Source organism: Dasypus novemcinctus, chromosome 1 (assembly GCF_030445035.2).
Source record: "Dasypus novemcinctus isolate mDasNov1 chromosome 1, mDasNov1.1.hap2, whole genome shotgun sequence".
NCBI lineage: Eukaryota > Metazoa > Chordata > Mammalia > Cingulata > Dasypodidae > Dasypus > Dasypus novemcinctus.
The window spans coordinates 202,950,402-202,967,549 of record NC_080673.1 but is presented as its reverse complement, the minus strand read 5'-3'; the positions used below and the strand labels follow the sequence as shown (position 1 = coordinate 202,967,549).

Here is a 17,148-nt window from a genome sequence, read left to right as displayed (position 1 = left end):
CCGCCAAGAGAAGGGCAGGGCTGCGTTTGGCTGCGCCTGCCTCCCCGAGGCCCGCCTGGCACGGGGCGGGGCCTTAGGTTAGCGGAGCGCCGGTTCCGGGCCTCTGGCTCTTGCCTCTGTCGCACAAAAGAATTTCAGGACGCGCCCCAGGGCGGGCAAGAGGGCGGGGAGTTTATTAGGAGCCGAGGGAAGAGCGCACCACTGCCACGTGCGCTGCGGCGCGGCGCAGGGTGACGCCCGGGAGCGCCGGGCTGAGGCCTCGGAAGCCTCCCCAGAGTGGGGGAGGGACCCGGCGGCTGTTCTGACGGCCTTACAGTCCCCGCTGTCGCTGTCGGCTCTCAGGGGCCCAAAGGGAGGCCTTTTGGAGTTGTCTGGGGCTTCACTTTGACCCCAGAAAGAGTTCCGGATGGGTCCTCATGGCCAAGTTCTCTGCCGGTTCCACCTGCCTTCCCTCTTTCCCTAGACTAGCCCGCCTCACTCAGGGAGGTTTGTTAAAATGACAAAACCTTTGCCAAACTGTAATCTTGTGTTTCCCAGTGTTGAGAAATAAAATGCATAACCTTACAAAATACCTAACAAGTCACTCCTGCCCCCACTTCTGTAAATCAGCACGTGAAAACAAGAGAGGAGCAGGAAGATACCTAACAAGTAATTCCTGGCCCCGCATCTGTAAATCAGCCTGCAAAAGCACAGCCTTGCAGCTGCATTCTGCCTCTGTAACCCGCTGCTTGCAAAATTTCACCTAGCAACGCGTTAGCCAGTGAGCGAAAGTTATGCTGATCCTACCTGAAATCCTGTATAAACCTATGAAAACTGAAAAATGGGGCTCAGAATTTTGAGATTGACTCTCCTCTGGGCCTGCACGTAATAAAATAGTTCATCCATCTCTCGGGAGTGCCGGTCGTGGGTTTCTTCTACAGTTCAGTGCTCCTGGCTTTGCTGCAACACCAGGAGAGCTCTTTGCAGGTGGAATCCTGACCTCTGGCACCCAGCAGCGGCTTAGGAAGGTCTACCACCCCGGAAGGATAGTGGGCCCCACAGACACACTACCTGTAAATATTGGGGCATCTGCTTGTCCAAGTGCTGCAGATTGGAGCTTCAGTTTTCCTGTGTATTAAATGGAAACAGTAGTACCAGTTCTGAATGCCTGTCGGGATTATTGAGAGGAAAATGTGAGAAAATGAGTGTGAAAGTGTGTTGTAAACTTGCTAAAGCACCAGGCAGGTGTAAGTGGCATTATTATTATTGTTGTTGTTAGTGTGAAAAGACATAAAACAAAATAGTTTCTATGGCTAAGAGATTTCCAAGGGAGTTGGGAGCTCATTCTGGAGGTTACTCTTATGCATGGCTGAGCCAGATGTCACAAACTGCCCAAGTATGCAAAGGCTCAAGCAACAGAGTTCCTCAAAACCCCGAGGGCATCCAGACACCAGAAACCAGCCACAGGAGAAAGAACTCAGGAAGCTACCCAAGCTGAAGGGCTTTTGAAGCACCAGGGCTAGCCACCAATCACAATTTATGTAATCCTTTTCTTTAAAAACCCTTGCCTGGAAGTGCCAAGGCAGGACATGGTTTGGTTTGCTCCCTGAATCTGTGCTCCCTCAACTGCAATTCGAAGACCCCACAGAAATCCCTTTGTTGTCTTGTGTATTAGCCAAAGGGGTGCTGATGCAAAGTACCAGAAATCTGTTGGCTTTTATAAAGGGTATTCACTGGGAGTAGGAGATTACAGTTACCAGGCCATAAAGCATAAATTACTTCCCTCACCAAAGTCTGTTGCCACGTTGTGGGAAACAAAGGCATATTGTTTCCATGGAAGCAAGTTACTTTCTGACCACTGGGTCATGCTGTCCCTGGAGATGTACGTGCAGGTGGCTAATCTCTCTGGGAAACATAACATTCCAGCAGAACCCAGACTTGATATTTCAAGTAACCTGGGCAACAAGATTAATGAGTATATTTGTTTTAATAATATAATAGAACATTATGAGTTTTAGTAACTATCTTATCCACTGTGCACTGTGTTATTTAGAATGAGGTAATGGGAATAGTTAGCTAGAATAGTTGCTGGTTCTCACAATTGCTTGGGGTATATAAAGAAGCCCCTGAGATTAATAAACTTGTCTGATGAACTTGAGGCTTCAATGCTCGCAGATCCCCTGAACCCAGTCTTTCTTTATCTTTCATTCCCGATACTCTTGGGTCCATCTTCTCCCACACCACGTGATGGAGCAAGATGGTTGCAGACATCTGCCAAGAGTTCAGGGTTCCTGGGTCCTCTCTTCCCAGGACTTGTTTCTTTCTGGGCTCAGCTGCCCTGCTCTCTCCACAAGGCCAGCTGTAGACTATCAGGTGAATGGCTCTGTCTTTCTCCCCAGGACTTGATTCTCTCTGGCTCAGCTGCTCTGTATTCTCCCATGTGTTTACTTCCCAGGCTCCAGCTCAAAACTCCACTAACTCTTCTGCCATGTTGTTTTTCTTTATGAGTCCCCACCTACCAAGGGAGCGGGGATGCAATGTCCTACTGACATGGCCCAATCAAAGCTTTAATCATTATTTAATAAAGTAAAAGTGAAACCTCTGAATCCAATATAATCTAATATGCCTGGAGGGATAGACCAGTTTACAAACATAATCCAATATCTACTTGCATCACCAGCTGGTGCTTGGTAGTAATCCCTTGGTGCCAGGGAGGCTCACCACTGGGACTCCTGTCCCATGCAGGGTTTTTTCATTTGTTTGTTTTGTTTTGTTTTGTTTTGTTTTTAGGAGGCACCCAGAACAGAACCCAAGACCTCCCATGTGGGACACAAGCGCTTATCTGCTTGAACCATATTCACTCCCCTCTCAGCAATTTTTATTAGTCCTCTCTGCCCCAATTTACCTTCTTGGAAGGGATTTCCTTGGATTATTCTAAACACATATCTTCTCTTAAAATGGGGAAATTAATTTGGAACTCTTAGAATCAGATTCAGTAGACTAGGATTAGGAATTAAGCCCCATACTTGTGTTCCTGTCTTTCCAGTTAAAAAATAAAATTAAACACCACCCTCTTTTAGATTCTATTCCAACTCATTTATGGTCCCCATCACCTATTGATATTGGCCCCATTCTTTCTGCCCCATCTATCCCTGCCTGCAGGGCCTCCTCCTAGACCTTGACCAAATCCAAAGCATTTCAACTTTCCCTCCTAAGACCAAACATCAATTAAGAGGATTTCTAGGCCTTGCAGAATATTGTAGAAGTTGGAGTCCTAATTTTTATTTGGCTCAACCTTCATGTGCTTTGCTAAATCTGAATGAATTGTACCCTTACTTGGGATGAAACTAGTCAAAATTCCTTTAAGGAAATAAATCATGGTTTGTTCAACACTTCCATTCTATGACACCCTAATTACAAATTACCCCTTTTTCTTCTTTGTCCACTAACAAGAAGGGAATACCTTAGGTGTCCTTACACAAATGCCAGAGACCACTGTAGATCTCTAGGATATCATAGCCAGCAATTGGGTGCCATAGTCAAGGGACTCTCCCCTTGCGTGAGGTCCAGTGCTATGAAGACAAAACTTTGCATCAATTGAAGAATTAATTATGGGATCTCCCTTAACTATTTATACTTCTCATTCTGTTGAAGCCCTTTCTAGCAATAGATTAACTTCTTACAAAATTCTCTTACTTCTCCTTTCTCCCAGAGTCTCCTTTGTTTGTTGTCACAATCTTAATCTGCTCCTTTACTCCCTACTCCTGAGTGAACTCCTCATGACTGCACAGCTTTAACTTACCAATTGCTACCCCCTGATTGATAATGCAAATGTTATCTGGTACACAGCTGGTTCCTCCCTTAAAAATAACTCAGGAATCTATCTGGTCAGATGTGCCAATACCTCTAACCATGAAATAATAGAAGCAAAGTCCTTATCTAATGCCAGGTCAGCCCAGTGGGCTCACAAAAGCCTGTATAGTTGTAGAAAGGAAGACATCAACTACATACTCTGATAGCCGGTATACCTTTGGGATTGCTCATGATTTGGTGATGTTATGGAAACAGAGGTCTTTAGCCATATTGGAGGGGAAAAAACCCCAAAAATATCTTACGTTACAGAGATGCCTGCTTGTCCAAGTTTCCTGGTCATTCTTGGGCAAATACAGAGGAAAGCTGTATCTGGCAACCACATGGCAGATAGAGCTACAAAAAGGGCAGCCACAAATTGTAATCCTATTCTGTTCCTCTATTGACTTTTGAACCAAATAACTCTATTGGAAACATAAAAAAATTACTCCTTGAGGCTCAGGAAAATGTTCCTCCACAGGAGATAGAAAAATGGAAAAGCACAAGTTGCATTTATGAGCTTGCAGTTAATTCATGGTTCAGCCCAGTGGTAAACTAATCCTCTGTAAATGCCTCCAGGACATAGTGTTGGAAATTATTCATAACATGACTCACTGGAATACTGATAAAATGGTAAGCTGGGGAGAGCAATATTTCTGGAAGCCGCCCCCTAAAACAGCAATGAAAATATATCACATTTATTTAATTTGTCCCAGACATAATACAGGGAAACCTCTCCATTGCTCTCAAGGACATTTTCCCTTATCAACTGTACCTTTTAAAATTTAGCAATTGAGTTTTATTCAATTACACCCACCCCAAGGATATAAATATCTTTTGTTGATGGTTTTTGGGGGTACCAGGGATTGAACCCAGGACCTTGTTCACGGGAAGCAGTGTTCAACCACTTGAGCTACATATGCTCCCCTAAATATGTGTTGTTGTTGTTTTGAGGTACTGGGTCTGGGGACTGAAACTGGGTCCTTGTATGTGGTAAACCAGCATTCAACCACTGAGCCACATTGGTTTTCCCAAGTTGGTTTGTTCATTGGCTTGTATTTTTGTATTTTTGTTTGTTTTAGGAGGCACTGGGAAGTACCTCCCAAGTCATACTAATGTGCTAAGTCCTGAATCTTGAAGCTTGCACTTATGAAACTTATTTCTATAATGCTGTAATGACGAAACTAAGCCTAGTTGTAATTAATGTCTAAGAGTCAATCCCTAAAAACCTCCTTGTTGCTCAAATGGCCCTCTCTAAGCCAAATTCTGTAAAAAATTCAGTACCTTCCCTTCTGTGTGGGACATGATTTCCGGGGATAAGCCTGGAATGTTGATCAACAATGTTTTCAGAGAAAAATACTAACCAAAAGGGAGAAATGTTAAAAGAAATAGAGTTTCTATGGCTAAGAGATTTCAAATGGAGTTGGGGGTTATCCTAGCGATAACTCTTATGTATGTCTCAGCCAGATATCATACACACAAAAAAGCCAAAGTATGCAAAGTCTCTGGCAACACTTTGAGTTGTTCCTCAAAACCTTAAGGACATCAGAAACAAACCACAAGATAAAGCTCTCAGTAAACTATCTAACCTGAAGGACATTTGGAGCACCCCAAATATGCACGAATCACAAGCAATTTATTTAATCTTCTTCTTTTTCTTTATAAATCTTTGCCTGGAAGCACCAGAATGGGACACGATTTGGATTACAACCTGAATATGTGCTCCCTGAATTGCAACTCTAAGATCCCAATAAGCAAGCACCTTGCTGCCTTGCAGCTCGGTTTGCTATTTCTTGGTTGACAACACTATGTGGGTAGTGTCCTCTGTATTACTGATTTCATACTTTTATATTGTGAGCTGTACCCACATTATAGAAATTCTTAGAAAAGTGTAATAATTTTTAATGGAAGTATACCATTTTGTCTTATGGCTATGAAATTATTTACTTAACTCATCCCCTCATTGTGGATAATTAGGGTTATTTTTAATACAAATAATGCTATTATTTTTAATACAAATTATGCTATTGCTAAACCAGCTTGAATATAATGTCTCTTTTGTGCCTCTTCTTGGAATGGTCCTGGGAATTCTCAGGATGGTTGATGTAGGATTGTGTGTAGTTTAGGTGGCAGAGGCCTTGTGTATCTTTCTTGTGACATATCTGATTATCTTAGAAATGATAACATACAGTTCTCACTTACCTGAGCCATTGTAAATGTAGCTTGTTCAGCTCAGCTGCTGCACTTTTATTCTCAAGAAATGGACAGATGTGCACAACTGACTCTTCCGGTTTTTACAAATCCACAGAGTTTACCTCTGATTCATTGTGGGTTACACTGTGGAGTGGAGCAGTTAGGAGAATTTCTTTGTCCTGCAAACACAATCAGGCCAGAACAGGTAATGTGAGTGGGAGAGAGGAGGCAAAGGGAAGGAGAGGGGCAGAGGCACTGCAGATCCATGATCTGCTCCCTGCTTTGTGTCCACATGAATAGCTAATGGGCAGAGGGGCTCAAGTAACTTTTTTTTTTTAGGAACCAGGACTGGGGATTGAACCCGGAATCTCATAAGTGGGAAGCTGGTGCTCAACCACTGAGCGACAGTGGCCTCCCTGAGTTGGTTTTCTTGTTTATTTGCTTGCTGTCTGTTATTGTTTTTAGGAGGCACGGGGAACCAAACCTGGGACCCCCCATGTGGAAGCAGGTGCTCAACCACTTGAGCCGCATCGGCTTCCCCCAGGTTTTTTGTTTTGTTTTGTTTTTAAGCTATACTTTGAAGAGCATTATCATAACTTGGTCTTTTTTTCTTTTTCTTTTTTAAGATTTATTTATTTCTCTCCATACCCTAAATTATAGAATTTTCTACTTCCCTTTCATTCAAATGCCCACCTCCTCATGTTTATTCACAGAAGTACTGCTGCCTCTCAAGATAAGTTACTCTTTCTTTTCCCCTTTACTGACCTGCTAAAAAGCTGGTTCTAGCTCCTGAGCACGCCAGGCCTTCCTCCTTCTTAAGACCAAGCCTAACTTGCAACTGGGCATGATCTGGTTAATCCTGCCTATCCCAAACTGGGTTGGCCCACATCATCCTTTTTTTTGAGATTTATTTTATTTATTAATTTCTCCCCACCCCCTTGTTTGTACTTGCTGTGTCTGTTCATCTTCCTTGTTTCTTTTGGAGGCACCGAGAGCTGAACCTGGTATCTGATGCGGGAGGGAGGCACCTAATCACCGGAGCCACCTCCACTTGCTGCTTTGTAGTGTCTCTCATTATGTTTTTCTCCTTGTGTGTCTTGTTGCATCAGCTTACTGTGCCTGCCTGTCGTGCCAGCTTGCTGTCTTCTTTAGGAGGCACCAGGAACTGAACCAAGGACCTCCCATATGGTAGGTGGGAGCTCAATCACTTGAGCCACATCCACTTCCCCCGACAGCATCCTTAACCATGACACCGAGGTACCTTTCCCAAAATGGATTGGCCTGTGTCATCTCACCCCATCCTTGGCCCCTCCCTTAAGCCTGCTTTTGCCAGATGGTATAAAACTCCAGCTCCCATTTTGTTTGGGGAGACTGATCTGAGGTTAGCCTCTGGTCTCCTTGCTGGTCGACTATGCAGTAAACTCTTTATTTTCTTGAAATCCTGGTGACTCAGAATTGGCTTCTGTGCATATTGGGCAAATGGGCCCGCTTGGGTGGTAACGCTTTCTTTCCTCCCCCACATCCAGTCGCTCACAGAGTCCTCCGTTTGCCTCCTGAACATCTCTCACTTCGCCCCACTGACACTGCCTCTGCACAAGCCTTCCTTATTGCTTACTGTACTTCTTCAGCCTCCTAGGAGGGTCCCTGCTTCCGGTCTAGTCTATTTTTTTTTTCCGACCCAGCCTCTTCTCTGTCACCAGAGGGTCACATAAGCCCGTCCCCGTCAGGATGGATCTAACATGCCTGCAGGGCCCTCTGTGGCCTGGCACTGCCTGTCTCCACACTCTTACTTTCCTCCTCTCCCCCAGCATAGCTGCAGCCCTCGCGAGCCATGTGTCCCGACGGCCCTGCCTTTGAACTTGGCTCCATGTGATTCCTCCACCTGCAGTGGCCCCTCCTTCACGGTGGTCTCCAGGCCGGCCCTGTGCCCCAGGACCCTCTGTTGTAGAAGTCGAGATGTTCAATTATTTGTGTATAGAAAGGCCAGGACTCAGGAATAATTTTTGGGAAGGGAAAATGATTTATTTACAAACAGCCGGACTCGGAGCTTCTCATTCCAAAATCCGAGTGCTGAACAAGATTTCTGAGTTCCTTTTATACCGAGGAAGGGCCAAATGGTTCTCTGTTTCAGTGCTCAATAGGCTTGAGTTAGCATGTATCTTCCACCTCCTAGGTAAGCTCTTAGCATGGACTTCATACATTCTAGATGAGCTTTTAGCACATTTTCCCTGAATATTTAAAGTTTGTAGAGTCTGGATTGCTAAACTGTTTCTCCAGGCCTGGAGTTGTTGTCGTGGTTACCAAGGGCAGGACTGCAGTTCTCACTGTCCCAAAAGCACAGCTCAGGAAACATACAGATCAGGTTATCTACGAAGAGATGAACAGCCCCCCTCGCCCCATAGCCTACATCGCCTCAACGTCCCTCCACCATCCCTTTGGACTGGACTTTGCATTTACTAGTTTCTCTCCCTTACAAGAGCCAGGCCACCAGAGCCTTCCATTCTCTGCCCAGCCTACAAAAGGCACTCGATGCCCATTAGCTGTACAAGCGAGCGAGTCAGTGAGTAAACCCTCATTCCTCAAAATTGCCTTGTCACTGTGAGTGAGCTGGCTGGGGGTTACAATCACAACTTGACAAGGGAGGGGCCAGGTGAAGGGTGTGGCAATCACACTTGCTTTATAATTTGTGCTGAAGAAAGGAAGCTGCATTTCAGCGGCTGTGGCTACAAGGAGGAAACTCTTTTTCTTTTCACCCAGAACCATGACCGGCAAGAAAATCATTGCAGTTTTTGGCGCAACAGGTAAAAAAACTAAACCAAACCAAACCCATGTCCCAAGTCTAGACGCGCGTGCCAACGTGGCTGCTGTCCTGGCTTCCCGTTTCGAACGCCAGAGCCTGCAGGTGCATCTGCGGGCAGCGGGGCTCCCTCCAGCAGCGCCCCCCTGGATAGCGGGACTTCCTGCCTACCTGCTCTCAGCGAACCTCCTTCCTCATCTTTCTTGGGTGTCTTCTCTCCCCTGCCCCCCTGCAGGAGCTCAGGGTGGCTCTGTGGCCAGGGCCATTTTGAAGGACAAGAATTTTGCGGTGAGAGCTGTGACCAGGGACGTGACGCGAGCCAACGCCCTGGCCCTCCAGGAGCTGGGCGCCGAGCTGGCGAAGGGCGACCTGAACGAGGAGGCGTCGGTGGAGGCCGTCTTGAAAGGGGCCTACGGGGCCTTCGTGGTGACCAGCTTCTGGGACCATCTCAGCAAGGAGAAGGAAGTGCAGCAGGTGCGACCCAAACTCTTCCACCCTGAGCCCTTGCCCCCGGCCCTCCCTGGCCACTCCTGTGAGTCTTCAGCCTGGGCAGAAATAGCCTCTCCAGGGTCCGCCTCTCTGGCGTTTATGAAATATATGAACTTGAAGTACTTGTGAGAGGTGTCTGAGTTTTTGTTATCGGGGCACCTGCCTAGAGCTCAGGACCTTGGCTGCTCAGGAGCGACTGTTTAATGGACCCAGTCATTAGATGCTCCAGTTCTCTCCATTTGTTGGTAGGCGGCCTTTGGGGGAGGCAGCTAGGGTACCCCACAACTGAAGGTTGCTCTGAGAGTGAAATGAGGAGAATAAACAAGTAATGGGTATATTCATACTTCCGGCAGAGAATTTAGTGATGGATTAGTGATGAGCACAGAGACTGAGGAAGCAAGCAGAGAAGCAAAGTCACACTTCTTAGCTCCAGGGAAAATGAAAGTTTGTAGAAAAAGTAAATTTAACCATTGGATGTCATATGGCTTAGCTGAAAATTGAGCTAGTACAAAATTATGGTATTTGGAGGAAAATAAAAAGGGGAATTCTATCTATTGTGATGGGGGTGGGGGTGGACTGTGTGTGTGAAATAAACAGCTAAAGGAGATGAACGTAATTAGCATGGGGGCAGGGAACTTCTTTTCCATTATCCAGCCTACTTCCCCCACCCACGACAGCACTATTTGAAAATTTAAACTACGTCTATGTATAAATTGGGAAGAAAATGTAGATTACATTTAAAAAATATATAATAGATAAGATCCACCACTTGAAGAAATGGCAGAATTCCGAAAGTGGTGAGTGGAATTGAGCCATTTCATGGCTACGCAGCATCCAAACACAGTGAGCTGGCTGCACTTCCTGGAGGAAAAGAGCTAATCAATGGTATGAGGCTAAATAAAAAAACACTCTGTGCTAATCCAAGGCTTGGCTGAAAGCACTATAAAAGGGCCCTTCTGTCTCAAAGGCAATTCATTTTATCTTAACTGTTGGGAGGATTCCATTTGCTAGCAGTGCGACTGCACTTGGCAAATTACTTAAATGTCTGTTGCTACGAATGAAATATGGAGCAGCCAGGGCCTCCCTCTTGAGGCTGTTGGGAGCCTGGTGCAGTGCCTGGCGTGCAACCTGAATGTATAAATGACTACAACGTAGGGGGGTGCAGTTTCTTGCCCTCACACTCCCAGGATGGACACCAAACTCTAGGTTTCTTCCTGGCCTTCCCTAATCCTTTCATTCTTTTTCTCCCCAACGGAAGCAGGAACCAGAGGGCTGAGCTCAGCTGCTCTTGGCCCCGGGGCCTTGGCTCAGGCCATACTGCTGATCCCCTTTGCCTGCATAGGTGGTGTCCGCCCAGGCATCACCTCCTCCAGGAAGCCTGCCTGACTTCGTTCCTCCTTCCTCTGGGTTAAGGCCCCTCTCCTTTGGACTCGCACGTTACCCCGTGCATACGTCCTCATCTGGCTTGGGAGGATCTGTTTCTGCATCTGCCTTCTCCACCAGGCCGCAGGCTTCTTGACAATGCCAACGCCAATGACGCCTGGTCATTTTCCTGTCTGTCCAGCCTAGATCACTGTGTCCGCCCTGAGGGCTCTGTAAATGTCCCTCGAGCTCTTAGACTCTTGAGAGCCTGTCTTTTGGCTCCAGCAGGGCTTCTTAGGAGGAGTTGGGTTCTAAGTCTGATACTCACTCACCACAGAGCCTGGGGTCACCCATAGCCCCTGCTTCACTTTCTGCATCTGTTAAGCCAGATTAGTTAGGTCTTCCTTTCCTGCTGAATGCCGGAAAAGAAGGAAAGAAACAGTGAGAAGGGAGGGAGGGATTTGAGGGTACTTTGGAAAATTTAGAAACTAAAAGCTCCAAAAAAGAGAAGGTGTATACACAGACACACCCACAAACATGTGAAGAGGATTTACGTCAGGCAGAGGTAGAGGGGAGGGTTGGGGAGCCGAGATGGAATAACCGGTTTGACCAATGGCAGTGAGACTGGAAAACTTGAGTGTGTTTAGGAATTAGCAAATAATTCCGTTTGGCAGCAGGTATGAGGTGAAGGAATCGGAGGGGATGATTGGGAGGCTTGGACACTTGGCAGCCTACCCATTAAAGGTATGGGGACAGAGAAGAGGCACAAACTTAACTCATTTCAAAGGATACAGCGAAATGTGATGATGACTTCAGAGCCACACAGCCAGGCCATAGAAACGGCTCAGACAGTTGACTGTCCCCTGACAGGGGCTCCCCTTTCATTTCTTACTGTGTCTTGAATTCATTTTGTTACTCCTTTAATGTTCACATATTTTTGCATCTTTCTGCTCCCTTTCTGTAATTCCCATAATCTTGAATGGAAATATCATGCTTTGGGGATATTTTATGTTCTGAATCCTTAAAAATCTTTAAATTAAAATGAGAGATGGGAAGCAGATTTGGCTCAATGGATAGAGCATCCGCCTACCACATAGGAGGTCCAGGGTTCAAACCCAGGGCCTCCTGACCCGTGTGGTGAGCGGGCCCACGGGCAGTGCGAATGTGTGCAAGGAGTCCTGTGCCACGCAGGGGTGTCCCTGTGTAGGGGAGCCCATCGCACAAGGAGCACGCCCCCCTAAGGAGAGCCACCCAGTGCGAAAAAAGTACAGCCTGCCCGGAAGTGGCGCCACACACACGGAGAGCTGACACAACAAGATGATGCCACAAAAAGAGACACAGATTCCCGGTGCTGCTGACAAGAATATAAGTGGACACAGAAGAACAGGCAGTGGTTGGATACAGAGAGGAGACAACTAGGGGTGGGAGGAAGGGGAGAGAAATAAATAATAAGTGTTTAAAAAACAAAATGAGAGACAGCATGCTTGCTGGTGGCCTCTCATAATGTAACTTGAATTTTTTTTTTAACTGGAATATATATATATATATTTTTATTTCTCTCCCCTTCCCCTGCCCGCCCCCCATTGTCTGCTCTGTGTCCATTTGCTGTGTGTTCTTCTGTGACCACTTCCATCCTTATCAGCAGCACTGGGAATCTGTGTTTCTTTTTGTTGCGTCATCTCGTTGTGTCAGCTCTCCGTGTGTGCGGCGCCATTCTTGGGTAGGCTGCACTTTCTTTCGCACTGGGCGCCTCTCCTTACAGGGCACATTCCTTGCACGTGGGTCTCCCCTACGCAGGGGACACCCCTGCGTGGCAGGGCACTCCTTGCGCGCATCAGCACTGCGCATGGGTCAGCTCCACATGGGTCAAGGAGGCCCGGGGTTTGAACCGCAGACCTCCCATGTGGTAGACGGATGCCCTAACCACTGGGCCAAGTCCGCTTCCTGTGGAATATATTTTGATGCTGGCAGAGCCAGCTCTCCACTAGGGAGGAGGACTAGCTACCTGCCCTCTAATGTCATGCAAATACATATGCATATATGCAAATCCTGTCTGAAGAACGCATTCTTGGCTTCTAGGGAAAGCTGGTGGCCGATGCGGCCCGGCGCCTGGGCCTGCAGCACGTGGTGTACAGCGGCCTGGAGAACGTGCAGCGGCTGAGCGGCGGCAGGCTGGCCGTGCCGCACTTCGACGGCAAGGGGGAGGTGGAGGAGTATTTCTGGGCCATCGGCGTTCCCATGACCAGCGTCCGCGTGGCAGCTTACTTTGAAAACTTTGTCACCATGTGGAAGCCGGTGAAAGCCCCTGATGGCGATTACTACACGTTGGGTAAATGGGGGGCTGTAGTGGGATTCCGCCAGATGCTCCCTCTCCTGCCCTCCCTCCCCGTCATGACTTGAGCCAGGTTCAGAGGAGAGGGCTGCTAAGTCGTCCTAAATTCTCCCGGGGCAGTTACACTCTAGAGGGCGGGCTGGGAACTGGATTTTGATAAAAAACCAAGGGATTCCAGGTCCAGTCTTAAAATAGGCGCTTTCGTGTTCTGTGACTTCAAGCCTCAGTTTCCTCACCTGTCACGGGGCAGTTGGCAGGATGACGTCTAAGGTCCCTTCTAGCGTGTGCATTTGACCTTCTGTCCTTCCTCCTCACCTGGGTCCCCTGGTCGGAATTAGAGTTCTAGAGGAACCCCGAGCCGCTGGGAGCCTGGTCCAGGGGCCTGGGTTGGGGTGGGAAGCCTGGCTGACTCCAGCGCTGCCCTCTGGGGACACTTCCTTTGGCCACAGTCAGGGGAGGCCTCTGTGGAGTGGGGGGAGGGTGGGGGTGTCAATGGCAGCAACTCAGTCTTTCTGCCTTGAAACGTGATTAAGATTCACCAGGAGCCCCGTATTAGTCAGTCAGAGGGGCGCTGATGCAAAAATACCAGAAATCGGTTGGTTTTTATAAAGGGTATTTATTTGGGGTAGGAGCTTACAGTTACCAGGCCATAAAGCACGAGTTACTTCCCTCACCAGAGTCTGTTTCCACGTGTTGGAGCAAGACGGCTGCCGACGTCTGCGAGGGCTCAGGCTTCCTGGGTTCCTCTGTTCCTGGGGCTTGCTTTTCTCTGGGTTCAAGCTTCCTTCCTTCCTGGGGCTGGCTTCTCTTTCCTCTGTGTGCTGACTTCTCAGGGCTCCAGTTTAAATCTTCAGCATCAAACTCCAACATCAAAACTCTAACATTAAAAGCCCTCCACTCTGTCCTCTGCCATGCCTTTTATCTGTGAGTCCCCACCCTCCAAGGAGGGGAGATTCAACATCCTAATCATAACTCAGTCATGCCCAGGTACAGATCAGATTACAAGCATAATCCAGTATTTCTTTTTGAAATTCATCAATTAGATCAAACTGCTACAGGTCATGCCAGGAGACCCCGGCCACAGCCAGGCGTGTCTGCCGTACGTCACAGGCTACTTGGGCAGTAGCTCAGGGTTGATAAACTAAATGAACGAATGTGACCATCTCCTCACGAGCCCCCGTCCTCCTTCCTTGTTCCCACTGACTTTCAGAAGCCTGCTCACCTAACATTTCGCAAGCCCTGAATCAGGGGATTGGGAATACTGAGTTAAAAAAATGTCTGTTAAATCCTCAGGTAAGGCTGTTGGGTAGCGAGTTGGCCGTGGGAGTCTGGAATTTAGCCGAGCTGCCTGGGATGGAGAGATAATTGATCATATTTTGCACACAGCACATGCTTAGCAAATGGCTCCTTTCTGGGGCACCATGGTACTTCCTCAAACTAGACTTTTTATAATTGTACATCGATTGTGTGTTCCTTCTGTTTTGTTTAAGCAGTCGATTAATTCAGGTGAGGGGACCCGCCAAGGTTGTGAAGCAATTTGCTATGTTTCTTTTCTCTTTTACACTAGCCCTGCCCATGGGGGACATCCCCATGGATGGAATCTCCGTGGCCGACGTGGGAGCTGCCGTCTCTAGCGTTTTTAATTCTCCGGGGGAGTTTTTAGGCAAGGCCGTGGGTCTCAGCGCAGAGGCTCTAACGGTCCAGCAGTATGCTGAGGTTTTATCCAAGGGTTTGGGGAAAGAAGTCCGAGATGCAAAGGTGAGTTCTTAGGAGACACAAAGGCCGTGGTAAGAGGCTGCCTCAGGTTTGGGGAGGGCTGAATTTCGGATGTCGGAGGAAATGGAGGAGGATTCTGGATCCACAGAGGTGCCGTCACCCGTTGGAGCATCTGAATCCCACCTTACGGCTTTATTTCTTCGGCTTAAGGTTTATCAGCTTGCTAGAGTAAATTTACTTTTCAGTGGAGAGAATTTAGAATCTGACGTCCAACGTACTTTTTCAGACACGTGGTACCAGCTCCTCCCACGAGCACTCAGTGCCGATCACTGAAGTCCCCCAGGGCTAGCTGACACGGGGAAGGCATGAGCTTCTAGCAGCCTCAGTTCTCCTCTGTAAAGTGGGGATCTACCTGGGGTGTTTTAGTGAAAGTTGGGGAGAATATATCTGAAGGGCCTAGCTTAATGTGTGGCACAAAAAATTTTCAAAAACATTACTTCTAATAGCTGCACACTGTTTTTAGAATGGATGTGCCACAATTTATCGTAACATTCCTCTTTTGTTGGGCAGATAGGTTGTTGATCTTTCACAATTATAAATGGCATTGTGACAATAATTGCTTTGACCTAAGTCACTTACGTTAGTGACATTTCCCTAAAGCCAAGTGGAATCGCTAGGTCAGCGTTGATCTCTGGGAGCTAAAGACAGATTCCATTGGGCTTGAAGGTTAGAAATAGTCTTTGGTAGTTCCCTAGGGAGAACTATTGATGTAGTTAGCAGAATGGATTCAAGCAGTGGTGGGGAGGACGACGGCAGGAGGTGGCTCGGTAGGTATGGAACAGGGTGTGTCTCTTTGGGCCCGGCCCAGGCAGAGGCCGGGGTGGTGAAGGCACAAGCTCATCTCTAACCAAGGGGGAAGGTGTGATGGAAGGAACATCAGCCATGCGGAAGGACAGAGGGCCAGATTCGGGTGGCCTTGGTGCTGCACGGAGGGCCTGGTGGACAGACTTTCTCAGGGGGCTGCTGGGAAACTCCCACGAGGAAATGTCTATGAAACACCGAGACGTGCTGTCCAGGTGAAGGGAGGAACAGTGTCTCATCCCAAACCCTTGGGGTCTGAAACAATTCCGATTTCAGAATCTTACAGCTTTTAGGTAGGTTATGATTGACACGAATTATCTAACATCGCCGACTGGGCTGGGGCAAGCATCTGTTACTGAACACATCAATACTGCTGCAGAAAAAATATACGAATACTTCCACTGAGTGGGATAATTAAAGACTCCAAATAGAGTCACCCAAGTTCAGGTCAGGTTTTGCCACCAAATTAATCCAGAAAGTCAGCGTTTACTGCCAAATGGCCTATGAGAAAATGTTCCAAGTTTCTTGGATTTTGGAGTTAGGCTAAAGAACTGGGGACCTGTCTCACGATAGAGGTGAATGGTTCCTTTTCAAAGTATTTTAAATGGGGGCTCTAACACTTCCTGCCTTTTCATTTCTTCTTGAAAGATCAGCCCGGAAGCTTATGAGAAGTTGGGATTCCCGGAAGCGAAGGAAATCGCTGACATGTGTCGTTTCTATCACACGAGGCCAGAGCGTGATGTGAAGCTCACCCACCGACTGAACCCCAAAGTCAAAAGCTTCAGCCAGTTTATCTCGGAGAACCAAGGAGCCTTGAAGGGCATGTAAAAACTCAGCCATTCAGCGAGGTCCCTGACCTCTCAGCCTCTTCTTCACAGCCCAGTATCTACGATTCCAGAACAGATATGTTAGGATGCAATTGTCAGTGACACCTAATGTTTCTCTGCAGTCCGTTTTTCAGCAGGAAATACTCCATTGGTGGTTTGACACAAGCATTTGTTCCTCGCCTAATTTTCCAGCAGGTGATAAGGGTGGGACACCTGTTTGGTTAAGTGAGGAGCCCCGAGTCTCTGTCCCCCAACAGCCAGGTCACTTCAAGGGCTCTGGCCCCAGGCACCTGGGGGCTTCTCTCCTAACATGCACTGGAATGTGGGGGGAGGGGGTGTCAGCTTAATCTTTTTTTTTTTTAAAGCAGTTTTATCAAGATATATTCAACTCTTGGATGAGTCATTTTGAGTCCTGTCTCTGAAACTCCTCTAGGCAGTTCCAGTTTCCTCAGGTGCATTGCAAAATTCTCAGTGAACTCAGAAATATTAATTTCTTAAATAAAAATGTGTCAAGAATTTTCTAAGGAACCTGGTATTCAAAGAACAAATACGGGAGTTGGAAACTCTCAGATTTAGTTTTCCTGTAAGAGCTCAAGTTCATTCTCTAAGTCATCCGTTCAATCATCTGAGTCCATCGTTCAGTTCTTCATCTGGTCAGGGCTTTCATTCATCGATCCTTTATTTGTCCATTCCACGACCTTCTTTGTGGTGCCAGCTCTTGCGGGGCCTTTGTGGCTTCTCCT

The 17,148-nt window shown here is 47.3% G+C and overlaps 1 protein-coding gene across 3 annotated transcripts in view; it reads left to right on the top strand.

Moving 5' to 3' along the window:
• The window catches only part of LOC101425597 (nmrA-like family domain-containing protein 1), a 40,895-nt gene extending 23,974 nt beyond the window's left edge, over positions 1-16,921 (top strand). Inside the window, exons 2-7 of one of the 3 annotated variants that reach the window (XM_071217423.1) lie at positions 7,131-7,209; positions 8,779-8,822; positions 9,054-9,292; positions 12,749-12,998; positions 14,569-14,759; positions 16,227-16,921. In XM_071217423.1, the coding sequence (XP_071073524.1) occupies positions 8,783-8,822; positions 9,054-9,292; positions 12,749-12,998; positions 14,569-14,759; positions 16,227-16,406 (900 nt within the window). In that variant the 5' untranslated portion in view covers positions 7,131-7,209; positions 8,779-8,782 and the 3' untranslated portion in view covers positions 16,407-16,921. Of the gene's footprint in view, positions 1-7,130; positions 7,210-8,687; positions 8,823-9,053; positions 9,293-12,748; positions 12,999-14,568; positions 14,760-16,226 lie in introns of those variants that run through there. The other 2 variants (XM_058301241.2, XM_004469677.4) reach the window with 2 other exon arrangements.
• The last annotated feature ends 227 nt before the right edge of the window (positions 16,922-17,148 follow it).